At 63.0% G+C, this 22,086-nt stretch overlaps 4 protein-coding genes across 6 annotated transcripts in view; 2 read left to right on the top strand and 2 right to left on the bottom strand.

The window, feature by feature from the left end:
- Positions 1 to 99: 99 nt before the first annotated feature.
- Positions 100 to 3,912, bottom strand: TRAPPC5 (trafficking protein particle complex subunit 5). Its single transcript, XM_071418538.1, has 2 exons — positions 3,783 to 3,912; positions 100 to 713 (listed from the first exon to the last, which is right to left on the bottom strand). The coding sequence occupies exon 2, from the start codon at positions 705 to 707 to the stop codon at positions 141 to 143; it is 567 nt and encodes a 188-aa protein (XP_071274639.1). The 5' UTR covers positions 708 to 713; positions 3,783 to 3,912; the 3' UTR covers positions 100 to 140.
- A 6,423-nt stretch (positions 3,913 to 10,335) lies between these two features.
- PCP2 (Purkinje cell protein 2) lies at positions 10,336 to 15,448 on the top strand. Its single transcript, XM_071418540.1, has 4 exons — positions 10,336 to 10,472; positions 12,101 to 12,215; positions 14,397 to 14,533; positions 15,335 to 15,448. Exons 1-4 carry the CDS (start codon positions 10,434 to 10,436, stop codon positions 15,338 to 15,340), a joined length of 297 nt encoding a protein of 98 aa, XP_071274641.1. The 5' UTR covers positions 10,336 to 10,433; the 3' UTR covers positions 15,341 to 15,448.
- An 858-nt stretch (positions 15,449 to 16,306) lies between these two features.
- PET100 (PET100 cytochrome c oxidase chaperone) lies at positions 16,307 to 21,582 on the bottom strand. 2 transcript variants are annotated; one of them, XM_071418544.1, is made up of 6 exons: positions 21,507 to 21,582; positions 20,459 to 20,545; positions 19,767 to 19,799; positions 18,732 to 18,850; positions 18,231 to 18,552; positions 16,307 to 18,187 (listed from the first exon to the last, which is right to left on the bottom strand). In XM_071418544.1, exons 1-4 carry the CDS (start codon positions 21,531 to 21,533, stop codon positions 18,791 to 18,793), a joined length of 207 nt encoding a protein of 68 aa, XP_071274645.1. In that variant the 5' UTR covers positions 21,534 to 21,582; the 3' UTR covers positions 16,307 to 18,187; positions 18,231 to 18,552; positions 18,732 to 18,790. The 2 variants fall into 2 exon arrangements, with proteins under 2 accessions (XP_071274645.1, XP_071274644.1); XM_071418543.1 differs by having other exon boundaries at positions 18,231 to 18,850.
- Positions 21,583 to 21,708: 126 nt separating this feature from the next.
- XAB2 (XPA binding protein 2) overlaps positions 21,709 to 22,086 on the top strand; it is a 40,060-nt gene continuing 39,682 nt past the window's right edge. For both annotated transcript variants that reach the window (XM_071418528.1, XM_071418527.1), the window contains exon 1: positions 21,709 to 21,975. In XM_071418528.1, coding sequence (XP_071274629.1) covers positions 21,757 to 21,975 — 219 coding nt within the window. In that variant the 5' untranslated portion in view covers positions 21,709 to 21,756. The remainder of the gene's footprint in view (positions 21,976 to 22,086) is intronic.

The raw sequence follows: 22,086 nt of genomic DNA, 5'->3' as shown, positions 1-22,086 counted from the left end.
CTCATCTCAGCGTCCCTCCAGGCTGTCCCCACCCCAAGTCCCCATGTCCCCCCATGTCTCAGCGTCCCTCCAGGCTGTCCCCATCCCTCTCCAGGCTGTCCCCATCCCTCCCACCCCAAGTCCTGTTTCCCCCCCTCATCTCAGCGTCCCTCCAGGCTCTTGTCGCGGGCGATCACGGCCTCGTCGAACTTGATCATGAGCGTGGTGCCCTTGTGCCAGTGGGCGCTGACGCGGGCGGGGAAGCCGGCGGCGCCCAGCACGGCCTCCAGGAGCCCGGCGGCGAAGGCGGCGCAGTTCAGGGAGCTGTTCTCGCGCGGCACCGACACGAACGTGTTCACCACGGGCTCCCTCTCGATCACGTAGAACGTGCGCTCGTCGTCGTTGGCCTGCTCCAGCTTGTCGGCCTCGCGCCCGAACAGCGCCCGCCACAGCGGGCCCTTGACGAACAGCAGCACCCCCAGCACTTTGGTCTCGCGTCTCCCGGGCCTCTCGCGGGCCACCAGAGCGTCCAGGGCTCGCAGCCCCACGTGGTGGCCCAGCTGGGCCAGGCGGGCCTGCAGCTCGGCCACCGAGGCCACGCGGCGCTGGCAGTACTGGACCAGCTCCGAGAACAGGAGGGCGAAGGCGGCCAGGGAGAGCTCGGAGCGGGGCCGGCCCAGGGCGCGCTCCAGCACCGGGGACTTGCCACGGGTGAAACGGGAGTCCATGGTGGGCTGGGGGGAGAAGTGGGGTCAGGAGGGCAGGAGGGTGGGGTTAGAGGGGGATTTGAGGGGGTTTAGGGGGATCTGAGGGGGTTTAGGGAGGGTCTGAGGGGGTTTAGGGGGGCTCTGAGGGGGCTGAGAGAACGTCTGAAGGGGCTTAGGGAAGGTCTGAGTGGTGTAGGGAGGGTCTGGGGGGATTTAGGGAGGGTCTGAGATGGTTTGGGAAGGTCTGAGGGGGTTTAGGGTGGGTCTGAGTAGGTTTAGGGAGGGTCTGAAGCAGTTTAAGGAGGCTCTGAGGGGGTTTAGGGAGGGTCTGAGGGGGTTTAGGGAGGGTCTGAGATGGTTTGGGAAGGTCTGAGGGAGTTTAGGAGGCCTCTGAGGAGGTTAAGGGAGGGTTTGAGGGGGTCTAGGGTGGGTCTGAGGGGATTTAGAGAGGATCTGAGGGGGTTTAGGAAGGGTCTGAAGCAGTTTAAGGAGGCTCTGAGGGGGTTTAGGGAAGGTCTGAGTGGGATTTGAGGGGCTACAGGGGGGTTGCAGGGGATGGAGGGGAGGCTGGAGGGGGATTTTGGCCAGGGAGAGCTCGGAGCGGGGCCGGTCCAGGGCGCGCTCCAGCACCGGGGACTTGCTGCAGGTGAAACGGGAGTCCATGGTGGGCTGGGGGGAGAAATGGGGTCAGGGGGGCAGGAGGGTGGGGCTAGAGGGGATTTAGGGGGGTCTGAGGGGATCTAGGGAGGGTCTGAAGGGGTTTAGGGAGGGTCTGAGGGGGTTTAGGGTGGGTCTGAGCAGGTTTAGGGAGGGTCTGAGGGGGTTTGGGGAGGGTCTGAGGGGGTTTAGGGAGGGCTTGAGGGGGTTTAGGGAGGGTCTGAGGGGGTCTAGGGAGGGTCTGAGGGGATTTAGGGAGGGCTTGAGGGGGCTGAGAGAACATCTGAAGGGGTTTAGGGAGGGTCTGAAGCAGTTTAAGGAGGATCTGAGGGGGTTTAGGGTGGGTCTGAGAGGGTTTAGGGGGGCTCTGAGGAGGATTAGGGAGGGTTTGAGGGGGTTTAGTGTGGGTCTGAGGGGGTTTAGGGAGGGTCTGAGGGGGTTTAGGGAGGATGTGAAGCAGTTTAAGGAGGCTCTGAGGGGCTCTAGGGAGGGTCTGAGGGGGTTAGGGAGGGTCTGAGGGTGTTTAGGGAGGGTCTGGGTGGGTCTAGGGAGGGTCTGGAGGGATTTAGGGAGGGTCTGAGCAGGTTTTGGGAGGATCTGAGGAGGTTAAGGGAGGGTCTGAGGGGGTTTAGGGAGGGTCTGAGAGGGTTTAGGGATAATCTGAGGGGGTTTAGGGAGATGTGAGGGGGTTAGGGAGGGTCTGAAGCAGTTTAAGGAGGCTCTGAGGGGGTTTAGGGTGGGTCTGAGGGGGTTTAGGGAGGGTCTGATGGGATTTGAGGGGGTACAGGGGGGTTGAAGGGGGTAGGGGGCAACCAGACTGGGCAAAAGCAGGGGCTGAGGGGCTTTAGGGGGGCTCTGAGGGGGTTTAGGGGATGTCTGAGAGGGTTTAGGGAGAGTCTGAGGGGCTTTAGGGGGGCTCTGAGGGGGTTTAAGGAGGGCTTGAGGGGGCTGAGAGAACGTCTGAAGGGGTTTAGGGAAGGTCTGAGTGGTGTTGGGAGGGTCTGGGGGGATTTAGGGAGGGTCTGAGAGGGTTTGGGAAGGTCTGAGGGGGTTTAGGAGGCCTCTGAGGGGGTTTAGGGAGGGTCTGGGCAGGTTTAGGGTCGGTCTGAGAAGGTTTAGGGAGGGTCTGAGGGGGTTTAGGGATAATCTGAGGGCCTTTAGGGAGGGTTTGAGGAGGTTAAGGATAATCTGAGGTGGTTTAGGGAGGGTCTGAGGTGGTTTAGGGAGGGTCTGAGGGGGTTTAGGGAGGGTCAGAGAAGGTTTGGGAAGGATCTGAGGTGGTTTGGGGAGGGTCTGAGGGGGATTTGAGTGGGTCTGAGGGGGTTAAGGGAGGGTTTGAGAGGGTTTAGGAAGGGTCTCAGTGGGTTTAGGGAGATCTGAGGGGGTCTAGGAAGGGTCTGAGGGGGTTTGGGGAGGGTCTGAGGGGGTCTAGGGAGGGTCTGAGGGGGTTTAGGGAGGGCTTGAGGGGGCTGAGAGAACGTCTGAAGGGGTTTAGGGAGGGTCTGAAGCAGTTTAAGGAGGATCTGAGGGGGTTTAGGGTGGGTCTGAGCGGGTCTAGGGAGGGTCTTAGAGGGTTTAGGGATAATCTGAGGGGGTTTAGGGTGATCTGAGGGGGTCTAGGAAGGGTCTGAAGCAGTTTAAGGGGGGTCTGAGGGGGTTTAGGGAGGGTCTGAGTGGGATTTGAGGGGCTACAGGGGGGTTGAAGGGGGTAGGGGGCAACTAGAGTGGGCAAAAGCAGGGGCTGAGGGGGTTTAGGGAGGGTCTGAGAGGGTTTAGGGAGGGTCTGAGGGGGTTTAGGGAGGGTCTGAGGGGCTTTATGGGTATCTGAGAGGGTTTAGGGTCGGTCTGCGGGAGCTTAAGGAGGGTCTGGGGGGTTTAAGGTCGGTCTGAGAGGGTTTGAAGAGGGTCTGAGGGGCTTTATGGGGATCTGAGGGGGTTTAGGGTCGGTCTGAGAGAGTTTGAGGAGGGTCTGAGGGGCTTTATGGGGATCTGAGGGGGTTTAGGGTCGGTCTGAGAGGGTTTGAGGAGGGTCTGGGGGGTTTAAGGTCGGTCTGAGAGGGTTTGAAGAGGGTCTGAGGGGCTTTATGGGGATCTGAGGGGGTTTAGGGTCGGTCTGAGAGGGTTTGAGGAAGGTCTGGAGGGGTTTAGGGTCGGACTGAGGGGGTTTAGGAAGGGTCTGAGGGGGTTCAGGGTCGGTCTGCGGGAGCTTAAGGAGGCTCTGGGGGGGGTTAGGCCGGGTCTGAGGGGGTCCCGAAGGCTCCGGGGGTCTCTGAGGGCTCCCGCTCCCTCCGCAGCGCTCGGGGATGGCGGAGCCGCGGCAACGCCCACAGGAGGAGCGGGAGGCACCGGCAGGGTCTGGGGGCACGGCCGGGGCGCTCCCGGTGCCCGCGGATGGACGGAGGGACCCCAAAAACCCCCCCGGGACCCCTCGGGACCGACCTGAGGCGATCGCGGTGCTCCGCACGACACCGCCGTAACGCGGCCGTAAAGCGACAGCGCCGTAAAGCGCTGGGAGCGCGGCCTGCGCGGAGGGCGGGGCTATGCCAGTGAGGCCACGCCCCTTGAGTGAAGCCACGCCCCCTCAGTGAAGCCACGCCCTCTTCGGTGAAGCCACACCCCCTCGGTGAAGCCATGCCCTCCTCGGTGAAGCCACACCCCCTCGGTGAAGCCACGCCCTCTGAGTGAAGCCACGCCCCCCCGGGGGACAGGGCGGGGACATTGGGGACATTGGGGACAGCTGGTGGCACCGTGAGCCCCCCCCCTCCCCCGCCCCGCCCCCCCGGAACACCTGGGCCGCCAGCTGGGCTGGGGGAGGGGCGCGGATCGGCAATGACGTCATTGCGGGGAGGGGGGGAGGGGCGCGGGGTGACCCCCCCCGGGGACACCTGGGACAGGGGACGGGGGGGGGGAGGGGGCACCCCCCGGGTCACTCGGGACAGCCCCGGTGCCACCCCAATGTCCCCAATGTCCCCAAACATCCCCAATGTCCCCCCAGTGTCCCCTCCGGTGCCATCCCAGTGCCCCCCAGTGTCCCCATTGCCCCCCAGTGTCCCCCCAGTATCTCCCAGTGTCCCCAGTGCCCCCTTAGTGCCACCCCAACACCCCAATGTCCCCAGTGTCCCCCAGTGTCCCCAGTGCCACCCCAATGTCCCTATTGTCCCCACATGTCCCCAGTGCCCCCCAATGTCCCCCCTGTGTCACTCGTGCCACCCCCAGTGTCACCCCCAATGTCACCCCGGTGTCCCCAATGTCCCCCCAATGTCTACAGTGCCCCCCAGTGCCCCTAATGTCCTCCCAGTGTCCCTTCAGTGTCCCCCAATGTCCCCCCAGCGTCACCAGTGCCCCCCCAGTGCCATGCCAGTGTCACCTCAGTGTCCTCCAATTGTCCCCTTGTGTCCCCCCGTGTCACCTCATTGTCCCCAATGTCCCCCCAATGTCTCCCAGTGTCCCCAGTGCCACCCCAATGTCCCCCAGTGTTCCCCCAGTGCACCCAGTGCCACCCCAATTGTCCCCCAGTGTCCCACTGTCCCCCCAGTGTCCCCTGGCTCTCCCCAATATCCCCCAATATCCCCTCAGTGTCCCTAAATGTCCCCAATGTCCCCTCAATGTCCCCGCTGTCCCCAGTGTCCCCCCAGTGTCCCCTCAGCGTCCCCTCAGTGTCCCCTCAGTGCCCCCCCAGTGTCCCCAGTGTCCCCTCCCGTCCCTCGGGGCCATCCCCAGCTCTCTCCCCTGTGTCCCTGCTGTCCCCTGTCCCAGCCCTTGGGGACAGCGCTGTCACCGCGGCCCCAGGGCCATCCACGGGGGGTCCTGGGTCCCTCTGCGTCCCCAGTGTGTCCCCAATGTGTCCCCAATGTCCCTCTATGTCCCTCCTTTGTCCCCAGTGTCCCCAATGTCCCCAATGTCCCCTCAGTGTCCCTCCTTTGTCCCCACTGTCCCCTCACTGTCCCCTCAGTGTCCCCTCTATGTCCCCAATGTCCCTCTGTGTCCCTCAGTGTCCCCTCTATCCCTTCTGTGTCCCCTGTTGTCCCTCTGTGTCCTCAATCCCCATCTGTGTCCCTCTGTGTCCCCTCAGTGTCCCCTATGTCACCTCTGTGTCCCCTCAGTGTCCCCTCCCCATCCTTTCTGTGTCCCCTGTCCCCAATGTCCCTCAGTGTCCCCTCTCTGTCCCCTGTGTCCCCTCTGTGTCCCCTCTGTCCCTCCTTTGTTCCCAATGTCCCCTCAGTGTCCTCAGTCTCCCCAATGTCCCCAACTCCCCACTGTCCACAATGTCCCCTCCATGTCCCTGTGTCCCCTCTGTGTCCCCTGAGTGTCCCCAATGTGTCCCCAATGTCCCCAATGTCCCCAATGCCCCCAGTGTCCCCCAATGTCCCCCCAATGTCCCCAATGTCCCCACTGTCCCCCAATGTCCCCCCAATGTCCCCAATGTCCCCATTGTCCCCACAATGTCCCCCCAGTGTCCCCACTGTTCCCCCGTGTCCCTGTCCCGAGGTGGGGTTGATTGGGTGTAATTAATTAACCGCCATTGTTGATGGGTGTAATTCATTAAGAGCCATTTTGGAGGGGTGTAATTAATTAAGAACCATTTTTGATGGGTGTAATTAATTAAGCGCCATTTTCGATAGGTGTAATTAATTAAGCGGTGTTGTTAATGGGTGTAATTAATTAAATGCCATTTTCGATGGGTGTAATTCATTAAGAGCTGTTGTTAATGGGTGTAATTCATTAAACGCCATTTTTTATGGGTGTAATTAATTAAAAACTATTTTCAATGGCTGTAAATAATTAAGAACCATTTTTGATAGGTGTAATTAATTAACCGCCATTTAGATGGGTGTAATTAATTAAGCGCCATTTTCGATGGGTGTAACTAATTATAAGCGATTTTTGATGGGTGTAATTCATTAAGAACCATATTCAATGGGTGTAATTAATTAAGAACCATTTTGATAGGTGTAATTAATTAAGAACCATTGTTGATGGGTGTAATTATTAAAAGCGATTTTCGATGGGTGTAATTAATTAAGAGCTGTTGTTAATGGGTGTAATTAATTAAACGCCGTTTTCGATGGGGGTAATTCATTAAGAGCTGTTGTCGATGGGTGTAATTAATTAAAAACAATTTTCAATGGCTGTAAATAATTAAGAACCATTTTTGATAGGTGTAATTAATTAACCGCCATTTTCGATGTGTGTAATTAATTAAGCACCATTTTGGATGGGTGTAACTAATTAAGCGCCATTGTCGATGGGTGTAATTAATTAAGAACCATTTTTGATAGGTGTAATTAATTAAGAACCGTTGTTAATGGGTGTAATTAATTAAAAGCGATTTTCCATGGGTGTAATTAATTAAGAGCCAATTTTGATGGGTGTATTTAATTAAAAACCATTTTCGATGGCTGTAAATAATTAATAACCATTTTTATAGGTGTAATTAATTAAAAAAAAAATTTCGATGGATGCAATTAATTAAGCGCCATTTTGGATGGGTGTAATTCATTAAGAGCCGCCGTTCATGGGTGTAATTAATTAAACGCCGTTGTTGATGGTGTAATTAATTATGCACAATTTTCGATGGGTGTAAATAATTAAGGACCATTTTCGATGGGTGTAATTAATTAAACACCGTTTTCGATAGGTGTAATTAATTAAGAGCTGTTGTTAATGGGTGTAATTAATTAAACACCATTTTCGATAGGTCTAATTAATTAAGAGGTGTTGTTAATGGGTGTAATTAATTAAACACCGTTTTCGATGGGGGTAATTCATTAAGAGCTGTTGTCGATGGGTGTAATTAATTAAAAACAATTTTCAATGGCTGTAAATAATTAAGAACCATTTTTGATAGGTGTAATTAATTAACCGCCATTTTCGATGGGTGTAATTAATTAAGCGCCATTGTCGATGGGTGGAACTAATTAAGCGCCATTGTCGATGGCTGTAAATAATTAAGAACCATTTTTGATAGGTGTAATTAATTAAGAACCGTTGTTAATGGGTGTAATTAATTAAAAGCGATTTTCCATGGGTGTAATTAATTAAGAGCCAATTTTGATGGGTGTAATTAATTAAAAACCATTTTCGATGGCTGTAAATAATTAATAACCATTTTTATAGGTGTAATTAATTAAAAAAAAAATTTCGATGGATGCAATTAATTAAGCGCCATTTTGGATGGGTGTAATTAATTAAACGCCGTGGTTGATGGTGTAATTAATTATGCACAATTTTCGATGGGTGTAAATAATTAAGAACCATTTTGGATGGGTGTAATTAATTAAGCGCCATTCTAGTTGGGTGTAATTAATTAAGAGCCGTGGTCGGTGTGTGTAATTCATTAAGCGCCATTTTTAATGGGTGTAATTAATTAAGTGCCATTTTTAATGGGTGTAATTAATTAAGCGCCATTTTGGATGGGTGTAATTCATTAAGCGCCATTTTTGATGGGTGTAATTCATTAAGAGCCATTTTGGATGTCTGTAATTAATTAAGCGCCATTTTGGATGGGTGTAATTCATTAAGAGCCATTTTGGATGTCTGTAATTCATTAAGCGCCATTTTTGATGGGTGTAATTCATTAAGCGCCATTTTGGATGTCTGTAATTAATTAAGCGCCATTTCGTTAATTGCTCGCGGCTGCCAGGGGGGGATTGGGGACACGGGGGGGTGCAGGGGGGGACATGGGGGGGACACTGGGGGGGACACGGGGACAACGGGGACCGAACAGGGACCCCACAGCACCCATAGGACCCCATAGGGACCCCAGAGCACCCACAGGGACCCCACAGACCCCAGAGCACCCATAGGGACCCCATGGGGACCCACGGAGACCCCACAGCGCCCATGGGATCCCCGTGACGCCCACGGGGATCTCATGGGCGCCCCACAGCACCCATAGCGATCCCACAGACCCCACGGCACCCATGGGAACCTCACGGGGACCCCACAGACACCCACAGCGCCCACAGCACCCATAAACCCCACAGCGCCCACGGGGACCCCATGGGAACCCTACAGCACCCACAGGGACCCCACAGCACCCATGGGAACCTCATGGAGACCCCACAGCACTCAGGACCCCACAGAGATCCCACAGAGATCCCACAGGGACCTCATGGGGACCCTACAGCACCCACAAACCCCAGAGTACCCACGGGGACCCCCATGAAGACCCCACAGCACCCACAGCGACCCCACAGCACCCATGGGAACCCCATGGGAACCCACGGGGACTCCATGGAGACCCCACAGCACCCATGGGACCCCCCGGGGACCCCGCAGCCCCCGCGGCCGCTGTTGGCACACGCGGCACCCATGGGTGCTTCCCCCCCGCTCCCATCACCCGCGTGTCCCCCCCGCAATGTCCCCCCCCGTGTCCCCCCCCGTGTCCCCCCCCCAATGTCCCCTCCGTGTCCCCTCCCCCGTGTCCCCCCCCGTGTCCCCCCCCGTCCCCGCTGTCCCCCCCCCGCCCCGCTCGTGTCGCTCCCCGTGTCCCTTTCGTGTCCCCCCCCGTCCCTGTGTCCCCTCACCGCTGTCCCCTCCCCAATGTCCCCCCCTCTCTTCCCCTGTCCCACCCGTGTCCCTCCCACGTCCCCCAATGTCCCCTCCCCATGTCCGTGTCCCCGCTGTCCCCCCATCCCCGTGTCCCTCCCCGTCCCTGTGTCCCTTCACCTCTGTCCCCACCCCAATGTCCCCGCCTTGTCCCCAATGTCCCCCCGTGTCCCCCCCCGTGTCCCCCTGTCCCCTCACCGCTGTCCCCTCCCCAATGTCCCCCCGTGTCCCCCCCCCCGCATCCCCCGGTCTCCACCGTCCCCTCCCCAATGTCCCCCCCCCCGGTCCCCGTGTCCCCCCCACGTCCCCCAGTGTCCCCTCCCCGTGTCCGCGTTCCCGCTGTCCCCTTGTCCCCCCCAATGTCCCCCAATGTCCCGCCCCCTGTCCCCCCGCTGTCCCACCCGTGTCCCCGCAGTGTCCCCTCCCCGCTGTCCCCCCCCCAATGCCCCTCGTGTCCCTCCCCGTGTCGCCCGCTGTCCCCTCCTGTCCCCTCCTGTCCCTCCTGTCCCCGTGTCCCCCCCGTGTCCCCCCGTGTCCCCCCCGTGTCCCTCCCCTGTCCCTCGCTGTCACCCCTGTCCCCGTGTCCCTGCTGTCCCACCCCTATCCCCAGTGCCCCCCTCGTCCCTGTGTCCCCCCCACCCCTCCCTGTCCCCTCCTGTCCCCCTGTCCCCCCCTGTCCCTGTCCCCCCGTCCCTCCCATCTCCCCTGTCCCCTCCTGTCCCTGTCCCCCTCCCCTGTCTCCCGCATCCCTCCCTGTCCCCTCCTGTCCCCGTGTCCCCCCCCGTGTCCCCCCCGTCCCTGTCCCCCCGTTTCCCCCCCCGTCCCTGTCCTTCCTCGTGTCCCCTCCTGTCCCCGTGCCCCCCCCCGCCATGTCCCCCCATGTCCCCCAGGGTCCCCCTGTCCCCCCCGTCCCCTCCTCTCCGCGTGTCCCCCCCCGTCCCCCCTGTCCTCCCCTGTCCCTTTGTCGCCCCCCCCATCCCCTCTCCGCTTGTCCCCCCGTGTCCCCCCCGGTGTCCCCCCCGTCCCTGCTGTCCCCTCCCCAATGTCCCCCCCGTCCTCTCCCCAATGTCCCCCGTGTCCCCCCGTGTCCCTGCTGTCCCCCCCGTCCCCCCCGTGTCCCCCCCGTGTCCCCCCCGTCCTCTCCCCAATGTCCCCCGTGTCCCCCCCGTGTCCCCTGCTGTCCCCCCACCGTGCCCCCCCCCGTTCCCACCGTGTCCCCCCCTGTGCCCTCATCGCTGTCCCCACCCCAATGTCCCCCCGGTAGCCCCCCCCGTGTCCCCCCCGTATCCCCCCGTGTCCCCGCTGTCCCCCCCGTGTCCCCCCCCGTCCCCGCTGTCCCCCATGTCCCCCCCTGTCCCCGCTGTCCCCCCCGTGTCCCCCCCTGTCCCCGCTGTAGCCCCCCCGTGTCCCCCCCTGTCCCCGCTGTAGCCCCCCCGTGTCCCCCCGTGTCCCCTCCCCTGTCCCCGCTGTCCCCCCCGTGTCCCCCCCTGTCCCCAGCTGCCATAAGAGGCCCCTCGGGGGCCGCTCCCCCCACCCGCCATGGCGGCCCCGGGGGGCTCCGAGCCCGAGCGCAACGCGGTGAGGGGGGACAGGGGGGACACAGGGGGGACACAGGGGGGACAGGGGGGACACAGGGGGGACATAGGGGGGACACAGGGGGGACACAGGGGGGACGGGGGGCACAGGGGGGACACAGGGGGGACCGGGGGACACCGGGGGGACACAGGGGGGACAGGGGGGACACAGGGGGGACACAGGGGGGACACAGAGGGGACCGGGGGGCACAGGGGGGACACAGGGGGGACCGGGGGGACACAGGGGGGACAGGGGGGCACAGGGGGGACAGGGGGGACACAGGGGGCACCGGGGGTACCGGGGGACACCGGGGGGACACAGGGGGGACCGGGGGGACACAGGGGGGACACAGGGGGGACCGGGGGGACAGGGGGGACCGGGGGGACCGGGGGACACAGGAGGAACACAGAGGGGACCGGCGGGACACAGGGGGGACCGGGGGGCATCGGGGGGACCGGGGGGACACAGGGGGGGCACAGGGGACACGGGGGGGACCGGGGGGCACCGGGGGGCACAGGGGGGACACGGGGGGGGTTGGATCTGGGGGGGGCCCCCGGGGGGGGTTTGGGGGTACCCCTGAGGGAGGGGTTGGGGTCTCGGGGGGGCACAGGGGGGGTTGGGGGGTACCCCTGGGGGGCGTTTGGGGGGCCTGGGGGCGCCCCTGGCTGGGGTTTGGGGGCGTCTGGGGGGACTCCTGGGGGTTTTGGGGTATCCCCGGGGGGATTTTGGGGGTTCGGGTCTATTCTTGGGGGGGTTTTGGGGTATCCCCGGGGGGATTTTGGGGGTTCGGGTCTATTCTTGGGGGGGTTTGGGGTATCCCCGGGGGGGGGATTTAGGGGGACCCCTGGGAGGGGTTTTGGGGTCTCGGGGGGGCACAGGGGGGTCTGGGGGTGCCCCTGGGGGGGTTTTGGGGACCCCTGAGGGGGGTTTTGGGTATCCCCGGGGGGATTTTGGGGGTTCGGGTCTATTCTTGGGGGGGTTTTGGGGTATCCCCAGGGGGATTTTGGGGGTTCGGGGTTATCCTCGGGGGGGTTCGGGGGCTCCCCTGGGTGCGTTTTGTGGGTCTGGGGGTGCCCCTGAGGGGGGGTTGGGGTCTCAGAGGGGCACGGGGGACACCCCATGGGACGGTTTTGGGGTTGGGGGTACCCCAGGGGGATTTTGGGGTATCCCGGGGGGATTTTGGGGTATCCCCGGGTATCACCGAGGCTGCCCCCCACATTTGGGGGTCACCGGGGGTGGGGGCGGTGCAAGGGGGCGGGGCTTCTGTTGGGGGGGGGGGTCCTCAGAGCGGGGGGGGTCCCGGGACAGGAGGGGTTCCCTGTTTTGGGGGGTCCCTGTTTGTTTTGGGCGGGTCCCTGTTTTGGGGTTCTCTGGTTTTGGGGTTCCCTGTTTGTTTTTGGGGGGAGGGTCCCTGTTTTGGGGGTTCCCTGATTTGGGGTTGTCTGTTTTTGGGGTTGCCTGGTTTTGGGGTTCCCTGTTTGTTTTGGGGGGGTCCCTGTTTGTTTTGGGGGGGTTCCCTGTTTGTTTTGGGGGGTCCCTGTTTGGGGGTTCCCTGTTTTGGGGGGGGGGTCTCTCTTTTGGGGTTCCCTGTTTTTGGGGGGGGGGCTCTCTGACTCTCTCTGTGCCCACAGGGGGGGTCCCCGGCAGAGGGGGGGTCCCCCGAACAGGAGGGGTTCTTCTCGCTGCTGAGCTCCGTGCAGGGAACGCGGATGGACGAACAGCGCTGCAGCCTGGGGGGGGGCACCGGTGAGGGACAGACGGACGGACAGGGGACAGGGGGGGGGACAGGGGGACGGGGGGACGGGGGGGGGACAGAGGGGGGACAGAGGGGGGACAGACGGACAGACGGACAGACAGGGGACAGGGGGACAAAGGGACAGGGGGGGACAGAGGGGGCACAGAGGGACAGGGGGACAGATGGACAGACGGACAGACGGGGACAGGGGGACAAAGGGACAGGGGGACAGGGGTAGAGAGGGGGACGGGGGGACAGAGAGGGACAGAGGGACAGGGGGACAGAGGGACGGGGGGACAGAGGGACAAATGGACGGGGGGACAGTGGGGGACAGAGGGGGGGACAGGGGGACAGAGGGGGTGGCACGGGTGAGGGACAGAGGGGGGAGCGCATATGGGGACACAGGGGACACCGGGGGGGACACACCGGGGACAGCAGGGGGACACCAGGGCGGGCACGGGTGAGGGGACACCAGGGGTCCATGAGATGCCCACGGTGACCCGAGGGTCCCCAAGGGTGCCCACGGTGACTCGAGGGTCCCCAAGGGTGACTCGAGGTGCCCATGGGTGCCTCTGGTGACTCGAATGTCCCCGAGGTGCCCATGGGTGCCCATGGTGTCCCCAGGGTGCCCATGGTGACCTGGGAGGTCCCTGGGAGATCCGAGGGTCCCCAAGGTGCCCATGGAGACCTGAGGTGTCCCTGGTGTCCCCTGGGTGCCCTTGGTGACTCGAGGGTCCCCAAGGGTTCCCCTGGTACCCCTGGGTGCCCCATGTGTGCCCCTGGCACCCCCTGTGTGTCCCTGGTGACTCGAGGGTCCCCAAGGGTGACCTGGATGTCCCCTGGGTGTCCCCGAGGTGCCCCATGGGGTGCCCACGTGTGCTCCTGGTGACCCAGATGTCCTCTGGGTACCCCCCTGGTGTCCCCTGGGTGCCCCTGGTACCCCCTAGGTACCCCATGGGGTGTCCCTGAGGTGCCCATGTGTGCCTAATGGGTGCCCCATGTGACCCTGGTGTCACCTGGGATGTCCCTGGGTGTCCCTGGTGACCCCGAGGTGCCCATGGGTGGTCCAAGGGTGTCCCTGGGTGCCCCACGTGTGCCCCTGGTGACTCGAGCGTTCCCAAGGGTGCCCCTGGTACCCCCTGGGTGCCCCTGGTGGCCCATGGGTGCTCCTGGTGACCCTGATGTCCCCGAGGTGCCCCTGGTGACCCAGGTGACTCCAAGGTGCCCCTGGTGTCCCCTGGGTGTCCCCTGGGTGTCCCCGAGTGCCCCTGGGTACCCCTTGTGACCTGAGGTGCCCCGTGGGATGCCCCTGGTGACCCCTGGCTGCCCCTGGGGTGCCCTTGGTGACTCGAGGGTCCCCTGGTACCCCGTGTGCCCCCTGTGTGCCCCTGGTACCCCCTGGGTGCCCCTGGTACCCCTGGGTGTCCCTGGGTGTCCCTGGGTGCCCCAGGTGACTCCAAGGTGCCCCTGGTGTCCCCTGGGTGTCCCCGAGTGCCCCTGGGTACCCTTGGTGCCACCTGGGTGCCCCATGTGTGCCCCTGGTGACTCGAGGGTCCCCGAGGGTGCCCCTGGTACCCCCTGGGTGCCCCCTGTGTTCCATGGGGTGTCCCTGGTGTCCCATGGGTGCCCCTGGTGACTCGAGGGTCCCCGAGGGTGCCCCTGGTACCCCCTGTGTGCCCCTTGTGTTCCGTGGGGTGCCCCTGGTACCCCTGGGTGCCCCATGTGTGTCCCTGGTGACTCGAGGGTCCCTGAGGGTGTCCCTGGGGTGTCCCTAGTGACTCGAGGGTCCCCGAGGTGCCCCTGGTGTCCCCGGGGTGCCCCTGGTGACTCGAAGGTCCCCGAGGGTGACCCTGGTGCCCCCTGTGTGTCCCTTGTGTTCCATGGGTGCCCCTGGTACCCCTGGGTGCTTCATGTGTGCCCCTGGTGCCCCCTGTGTGCTCCTTGTGTTCCATGGGGTGCCCCTGGTGACTCGAGGGTCCCTGAGGGTGTCCCTGGTGACTCGAGGGTCCCCGAGGTGCCCCCTGTGACCCTGGGGTGTCCCTGGTGACTCGAGGGTCCCTGAGGGTGCCCCTGGTATCCCCTGGGTGCCCCCGGTGTTCCATGGGGTGTCCCTGGTGTCCCATGGGTGTCCCTGGTGACTCGAGGGTCCCCGAGGTGCCCCCTGTGACCCCGTGTCCCCTCCCCCCCCGCAGGAGGAGGGGTCTCGGAGGCGGCGCCCCCCGAGTTGGCCTCGCTGCTGGACATGGTGGCGAACACGCAGGGGCGCAGGATGGACGAGCAGCGCCTGCCCGTGCCCAGGCTGCCCGGCTTTGGCACCGGGGGGGCACAGGTGGGCATGGGGGGGTACCTGGGGGGCACAGGTGGGCATGAGGGGGCACCGGGGGGTACCTGGGGCTGCCCGTGCCCGGGTGCCAGGGTTTGGCACCATGGGGGCACAGGTGGGCATGAGGGGGGTACCTGGGGGGCACAGGTGGGCACGGGGGGGCACCTGGGCAGGTATTGGGGGGTACAGGGTGGGTACAGAGACTGCAGGGGTTGCCCATGCCAAGGTGCCAGGGTTTGGCACCGGGGGGGCACAGATGGGCATGAGGGGGTACCTGAGGGGCACAGGTGGGCACGGGGGGTACCTGAGGGGTACCTGGGGCCGCCCGTGCCCAGGTGCCAGGGTTTGGATCAGGAGGGCACAGGTGGGCACGGGGGGGTACCTGGGGGCACTTGGGGACACCCAAGGCCTGGGGGGGGACACTTGGGGACACCCAGGGCGGGCATTTGGGGACACCCAGGGTGGGCACTGGGGGCATTTGGGGACACCCAGGGTGGGCACTGGGGGCATTTGGGGACACCGGGGGGCACTGGGGGCATTTGGGGACACCGGGGGGCACTGGGGGCATTTGGGGACACCCAGGGTGGGCACTGGGGGCATTTGGAGACACCGGGGGGCACTGGGGGCATTTGGGGACACCCCGGATGGGCACTGGGGGCATTTGGGGACACCGGGGGGCACTGGGGGCATTTGGAGACACCCAGGGTGGGCACTGGGGGCATTTGGGGACACCCCGGATGGGCACTGGGGCTGGGGGCACCCCCGGGCACCCCATGAGTGCCCCCCCCCCCCCTCCTGTGCCCGCAGGACTGAGACCCCTCCGGACACCCCTGGACACCCCTGGACACCCCCAGGAACCGCCCGGGACCCCCAAGGACCCCCCCGGCCCCGCCCCTCCCCCGCTGTGTCCCCAATAAAGCCCCGAGCACCAGGGGTGGCACCATTGGGGACACAGGGGTGGCACCGGGGGGTGGCACCATTGGGGACACGGGGGGTGGCACTGAGCGGGGACATTGGGGACATGGGGGTGGCACCGGGGGTGGCACCACTGGGGACACGGGGGTGGCACCATTGAGGACACTGGGGGTGGCACTGAGGATGGCACTGGGGGTGACACCATTGGGGACACGGGGGTGGCACTGAGGATGGCACCGGGGGTGAGTGACACTCGTGGGGACACTGGGGACACGGGGGTGGCACCGGGGGTGAGTGACACTCATGGGGACCTTAAGGACAAGGGGTGGCACCGGGGGTGGCATTGACACCTCTGGGGGTGGCACCGGGGGTCACACTCATGGGGACCTTGGGGACACAGGGGCACACCAGGGGTGAGTGACATCCATGGGGACATTGGGGACACGGGGGTGGCACTGGGGGTGGCATTGGGCAATGGGGTGGCACTGACACCTCTGGGGGTGGCACCAGGGGTGAGTGACACCCATGGGGACATTAGGGACACGGGGTGGCACCAGGGGTGACACCAGGCAGGGGTTGGCACTGGGGGTGGCATCGGGGGTGACACCCGTGGGGACCTTGGGGACACGGGGGTGGCACTGGGGGGTGGCACTGACACCTCTGGGGGTGGCACCAGGCAGGGGGGTGACACTGGGGGGTGGCACTGGGGGATGGCACTGGGGGTGGTGTCGAGGGTGGCACCGAGGGTGACACTGGGGGTGGCACTGGGCACAGGGGTGGCACCGGGGGGTGACACCTGTGGGGACCCTGGGGACATGGGGGTGGCACCGGGGGTGGCACCAAGAGACAAGGACAGCACTCAGGTGACATCGAGGGACACAGGACACCCGCGGGGGTGGCACCAGGGGACACCGAGGGGCACAGGTGGCACTAAGGGACGGCAGTGCCACCCTGGTGCCACCCTGCGGGCAGAGCCAGCGCCATTTATTGGGGTGGGGACAGCCGGGGGTGGCACCTGTCCCCAAACGTGTCCCCAAACGTGTCACACACACGTCACACGCACGTCACACCTGTCACGTGTGTCACACGTGTCACACGCGTCCCCAGCAGAGCAGGGACACGGGGGTGGCCACGCGGCCGTGGTGGCATCAGGCAGGACACGCGTCCCCTGTGCCACCAACACGGGCACAGCCCCGGCCACGCGCGGCATCGGCGGGGACAGAGGGGGACAGAGGGGGACAGAGGGGACAGAGGGGACAGAGGGGGACAGAGGGGACAGAGGGGGACAGAGGGGGACAGAGGGCGCTGGCACTGTCCCCTCTGTCACCAACACGGTGACAGCAATGCCATCAACTGCTGCCACTGTCTCTTGTCGCCAACACAGTGACAGCGAGTGACACCGGCTGTTGTCACTGTCACCAACACACAGCGAGTGACAGCGGGTACTGTCATTGTCACCAACACAGCCACAGTGTGTGACACCGGCTGTTGTCATTGTCACCAACACGGTGACAGTGAGTGACATTGGCTGCTGTCACTGTCACCAACACACAGCGAGTGACATTGGCTGTTCTCACTGTCCCCTTTGTCACCAACACGGTCACAGTGATACCATCAACTGCTGTCACTGTGTCTTGTCACCAACACACTCAGAGTGTGTGACACCAGCTGCTGTCACTGTCACCAACACTGTCACCAACACAGCCACAGTGTGTGACACTGGCTGTTGTCACTGTCACCAACACACAGCGAGTGACAGCGGGTACTGTCATTGTCACCAACACAGCCACAGTGTGTGACACTGGCTGTTGTCATTGTCACCAACACGGTGACAGCGAGTGGCACCGGCTGCTGTCACTGTCCCCTCTGTCATCAACAAGATCACAGTGTGTGACACCGGCTGCTGTCACTGTCACCAACATGGTCACACTGTGTGAGGCTGGCTGCTGTCACACATCCCTTCTGTCACCCCAACACTGTCACAGCGTGTGACACCGGCTGCTGTCACTGTCACCAACACACTCACAGCGAGTGACATTGGCTGCTGTCACTGTCCCCTCTGTCACCAACACTGTCACAGCGATGCTGTTGATGCCATCAGCTGTTGTCACATGTCCCCTTTGTCACCAAGGCAGCCACAGTGAGTGACACCGGCTGCTGTCCCCTCTGTCACCAACACTGTCACCAATGCTGTCACAGCGTGTGACACCGGCTGCTGTCACTGTCCCCTCTGTCACCAACACTGTCACCAACGCTGTCACAGCGTGTGACACCGGCTGCTGTCCCCTCTGTCACCAACACTGTCACCAATGCTGTCACAGTGTGTGACAATGGCTGCTGTCCCCTCTGTCTCCAATATTGTCACCAACACCGTCACAGCGTGTGACACCGGCTGTTGTCCCCTCTGTCACCAACACAGCCACGGTGATGCCACCGGGTGCTGTCACTGTCACACCGGTGTCCCGGTGTCCCCACGGTGACAGGGCGGTGACAGGCGTGTCCTGTGCCACCGCCACAGCCACAGCGCCGGTGTCACAGCAGGGCCACATCGAGCCAGGGGAGTGACACCCCCGTCACCGTGTCCCCATTGTCACCGTGTCCCCATTGTCACCATGTCCCCTCTGTCACGACTCCCCATGTTCCTGCTGTCACCACGTCCCCTCTGCCAGTGCTGTGACCCCTCTGTCACCACCATGTCCCACGGTGTCCATGTGTCCCACGGTGTCCATGTGTCCCTGCTGTCCCCTCACGCCTGTGTCCCATGGTGTCCATGTGTCCCCGCTGTCACTGCAGTGTCCCACGGTGTCCATGTGTCCTCGCTGTCACCGCAGTGTCCTCTGGTGGCCGTGTGTCCCACGGTGTCCATGTGTCCCTGCTGTCCCCTCACGCCTGTGTCCCACGGTGTCACTGTGTCCCTTGATGTCACTGCTGTGTCCCACGGTGGCCGTGTCCCTGCTGCCACTGTGTCCCTGCTGTCCCCTCACGCCTGCGTCTCCTGGTGGCCGTGTCCCCGCTGTCACTGCTGTGTCCCCACGGTGTCACTGCTGTGTCCCTGCTGTCCCTTCATGCCAGTGTCCCACGGTGGCCGTGTCCCCACTGTCCCCTCACGCCTGGGTCCCATGGTGGCCGTGCGTCCCCTGGTGTCACCGCTGTGTCCCTGCTGTCCCCTCACGCCTGTGTCCCACGGTGTCACTGTGTCCTCGCTATCACCGTGTCCCCGCTGTCACTACAGTGTCCTCTGGTGGCCACATGTCCCCACGGTGGCCGTGTCCCCGCTGTCCTCTCACGCCTGGGTCCCCATGGTGGCCGTGTGTCCCCTGGTGTCACCGCTGTGTCCCCGCTGTCCCCTCATGCCTGGGTCCCCTTCCTCTCCCGCAGCCGCTGCTTCAGCTCAGCCATGGCCTGGCGCTGAGGGGACACACGGACAGTGACACACGGACACAGGGACACAGGGACACAGGGACAGGGACACACGGACACATGGACAGTGACACAGTGACACACGGACACAGGGACACAGGGACAGTGACACAGGGACACAGGGACACACGGACACAGGGACAGTGACACAGGGACACACGGACACAGGGACACAGGGACACAGGGACAGGGACACACGGACACATGGACAGCGACACAGGGACAGTGACATGGGGACAGTGACACAGGGACCGGGACACACGGACACATGGACAGTGACACGGGGACACAGGGACATGGGGACAGGGACACACGGACACAGGGACACATGGACAGGGACACACGGACACTGACACAGGGACACAGGGACAGTGACACACGGACACAGGGACATGGGGACAGGGACACACGGACAAAGGGACACAGGGACACGGACACAGTGACACACGGACACAGGGACACGGGGACAGGGACACACGGACACAGGGACATGGGGACAGGGACACATGGACACAGGGACACAGGGACACGGACACAGTGACACACGGACAGTGACACAGGGACACAGGGACACACGGACACAGGGACAGTGACACGGGGACAGTGACACATGGACACAGGGACACATGGACACAGGGACACACGGACAGGGACACGGGGACAGGGACACGGGGACAGAGGACAGGGACACGGGGACAGGGACAGGGGGCAGCAGGGACTCAGGGGGACACGAGGTGGCACCAGGAGTGTCCCGTGTGTCCCCCGTGTCCCCCCCTCACTGCCCCGTGTGGTAGGGGACAGCAGTGGGACATTGGGGACACATTGGGGACATTGAGGACACAGACAAGGACATTGGGGACACACTGGGGACAACTGGGGACAGTTGGGGACATTGGGGTCTCACCCGTTCTGGGGTGTCCGGCGGGAAAATCTCCCTCTGCAAAGAGAGCGCGTCAGGGGAGGGGACAGCGGGGCCCAGGTGTGTCCCCAAGTGTCCCCAGATGTCCCCAATGCATCCCCAGCCATCCCCACGGGTGTCCCGGGTGTCCCTACAGTGTCCCCAGGGTCTCCCAGCTGTCCCTGAAGTGTCCCCAGCTGTCCCCCCAAGTGTCCCAGGATGTCCCCAGGGTGTCCCAGTTGTCCCCAGGGGTGTCCTCAGGTGTCCCCAGCCATCCCCAGGAGTGTCCCAGTGTCCCCAGGGATATCCCATGGTATCCCCAGCTACCCCCAGGTGTCCCCAGGTGTGTGCCCAGGGTGTCCCCAGGTGTGTCCCAGGTGTCCCTACAGTGTCCCCAGGCTGTCCCAGCTGTCCCTGAAATGTCCCCAGGGGCCCCCCAAAGTGTCCCAGTTGTCCCCAGGGGTGTCCTCAGGTGTCCCAGCCACCCCCAGGTGTCCCCCCAGGGTGTCCTGGTGTGTCCCCAGCCATCCCCAGGGGTGTCCCAGTGTCCCCAGGGATATCCCAGGGTATCCCCAGCTGTCCCCAGCCACCCTCAGGTGTCCCCAGGGTGTCCCAAAGTGTCCCCAGGTGTGTCCCCAGGTGTGTCCCAAAAGTGTCCCCAAGGTGTCCCCAGGTGTCCCTGCAGTGTCCCCGCCCACCTTGCGGTCGATCACGTAACGCTGGAAGAGCTCGGCCTGGTTGGAGACCCAGAACACGGCCACGGGGAAGGACAGGTACAGGAACATCTGGGACAGTGACACCTGTGTCACCTGAGTGTCACCTGAGTGTCACCTGTGCCACCTGTGTCATCCCTGTCACCCCCCCCAGACCCAGAACACGGCCACGGGGAAGGACAGGTACAGGAACATCTGGGACAGTGACACCTGTGTCACCTGAGTGTCACCTGAGTGTCACCTGTGCCACCTGTGCCATCCCTGTCACCCCCCAGACCCAGAACACGGCCATGGCCATGGGGAAGGACAGGTACAGGAACATCTGGGACAATGACACCTGTGTCACACCTGTCACCTGTGCGTCACCTGTGTCACCTGTGTGTCACCTGTGTCACACCTGAGTGTCCCCTGTGTGACCCCTGCCACCCCCAGCCCCAGATAAGCACACGTCTGTAACAGTGACACCTGTGTCACCTGAGTCCCCTCCTGTGTCACCCCTCCTGTCCCACCTGCATCCCCCGTTCCCGTTATCCCCTCCCCTATTCCCGTTCCTGTTTCTCCCTCCTCGTTCTCGTTCTCCCATTCCCCTTACCCCGTTCCCGTTTCCCCATTCTCATTCCCGTTATCCTGTTCCCGTTCCCCCATTCCCATTCCCATTCCCCCATTCCCATTCCCCCATTCCCATTCCCCCATTCCCATTCCCATTCCCCCATTCCCGTTATCCTCCTGTTCCCATTCCCGTTCCCCCATCCCCATTCCCTTTCCCCCATCCCCATTCCCATTCCCAATCCCATTCCCTTTCCCCCATTCCCTTTCCCCCATCCCCATTCCCTTTCCCCCATTCCCATCCCCATTCCCTTTCCCATTCCCTTTCCCCTTTCCCCCATCCCCATTCCCATCCCCATTCCCTTTCCCCCATTCCCATCCCCATTCCCTTTCCCCTATCCCCCATTCCCATTCCCATGTTCCTATCCCCACTCCCTTTCCCCCATTCCCTTTCCCCCATTCCCATTCCCGTTCCCCTCCCTCGCACCCTCAGGATCTCCAGCTTCACCCCCATGGCTCCTCCAGTCCCCTCACGCTTCCGGCTCCCCAACCCCGCAACACCGCTAACGCCCATTGGCCGCACCGCCAGCACCGCCACACTCTATTGGCTGAGCGGGGCGCCAAGGGGGCGGAGCGAAGCAGCGATTTGAGCAATGAGAAGGGAGCGCGGGAAGGACGGAAGCGGAGGCGCCGGAAGTGCGTGCGGCGCGCCGGAAGTGAGGGAGCAGCGCGGGGAAATGGCGGCGGCTGAGGCGGAGATGGCAGCGCGGGAGGAGCCGCCGGGAGCGGCAGCGGGAGCGGGACCCGGCCCGGAGCAGCAGCCGGGAGCGATGGAGGGACCGGCGGCAATGGAGGGACCCGGGCCGGCAGCGGGGCCGGCGGGGGAAGCGGGGCCCGCAGCGGTGGTGGCGGATCCCGGAGCGGGGCCGGTTCCGGAGCGGCCCGAGCTGTGCTTTGTGAGTGCGGGGCCGGCCCCTCGTGTCACCCCCTGCCCGTTCCCGTCACCTTCTGCCCGTTCCTGTCCCCTCCTGTACCCCGCTGTCCATTCCTGTCCCTTTCTGTCACAT

This window comes from Agelaius tricolor, unplaced genomic scaffold (genome assembly GCF_023055355.1).
Source record: "Agelaius tricolor isolate 1412-34295 unplaced genomic scaffold, bAgeTri1.0.p SCAF_88, whole genome shotgun sequence".
In the NCBI taxonomy this organism is placed as follows: Eukaryota; Metazoa; Chordata; class Aves; order Passeriformes; family Icteridae; genus Agelaius; species Agelaius tricolor.
This window is presented reverse-complemented; position numbering and strand designations above follow the sequence as displayed.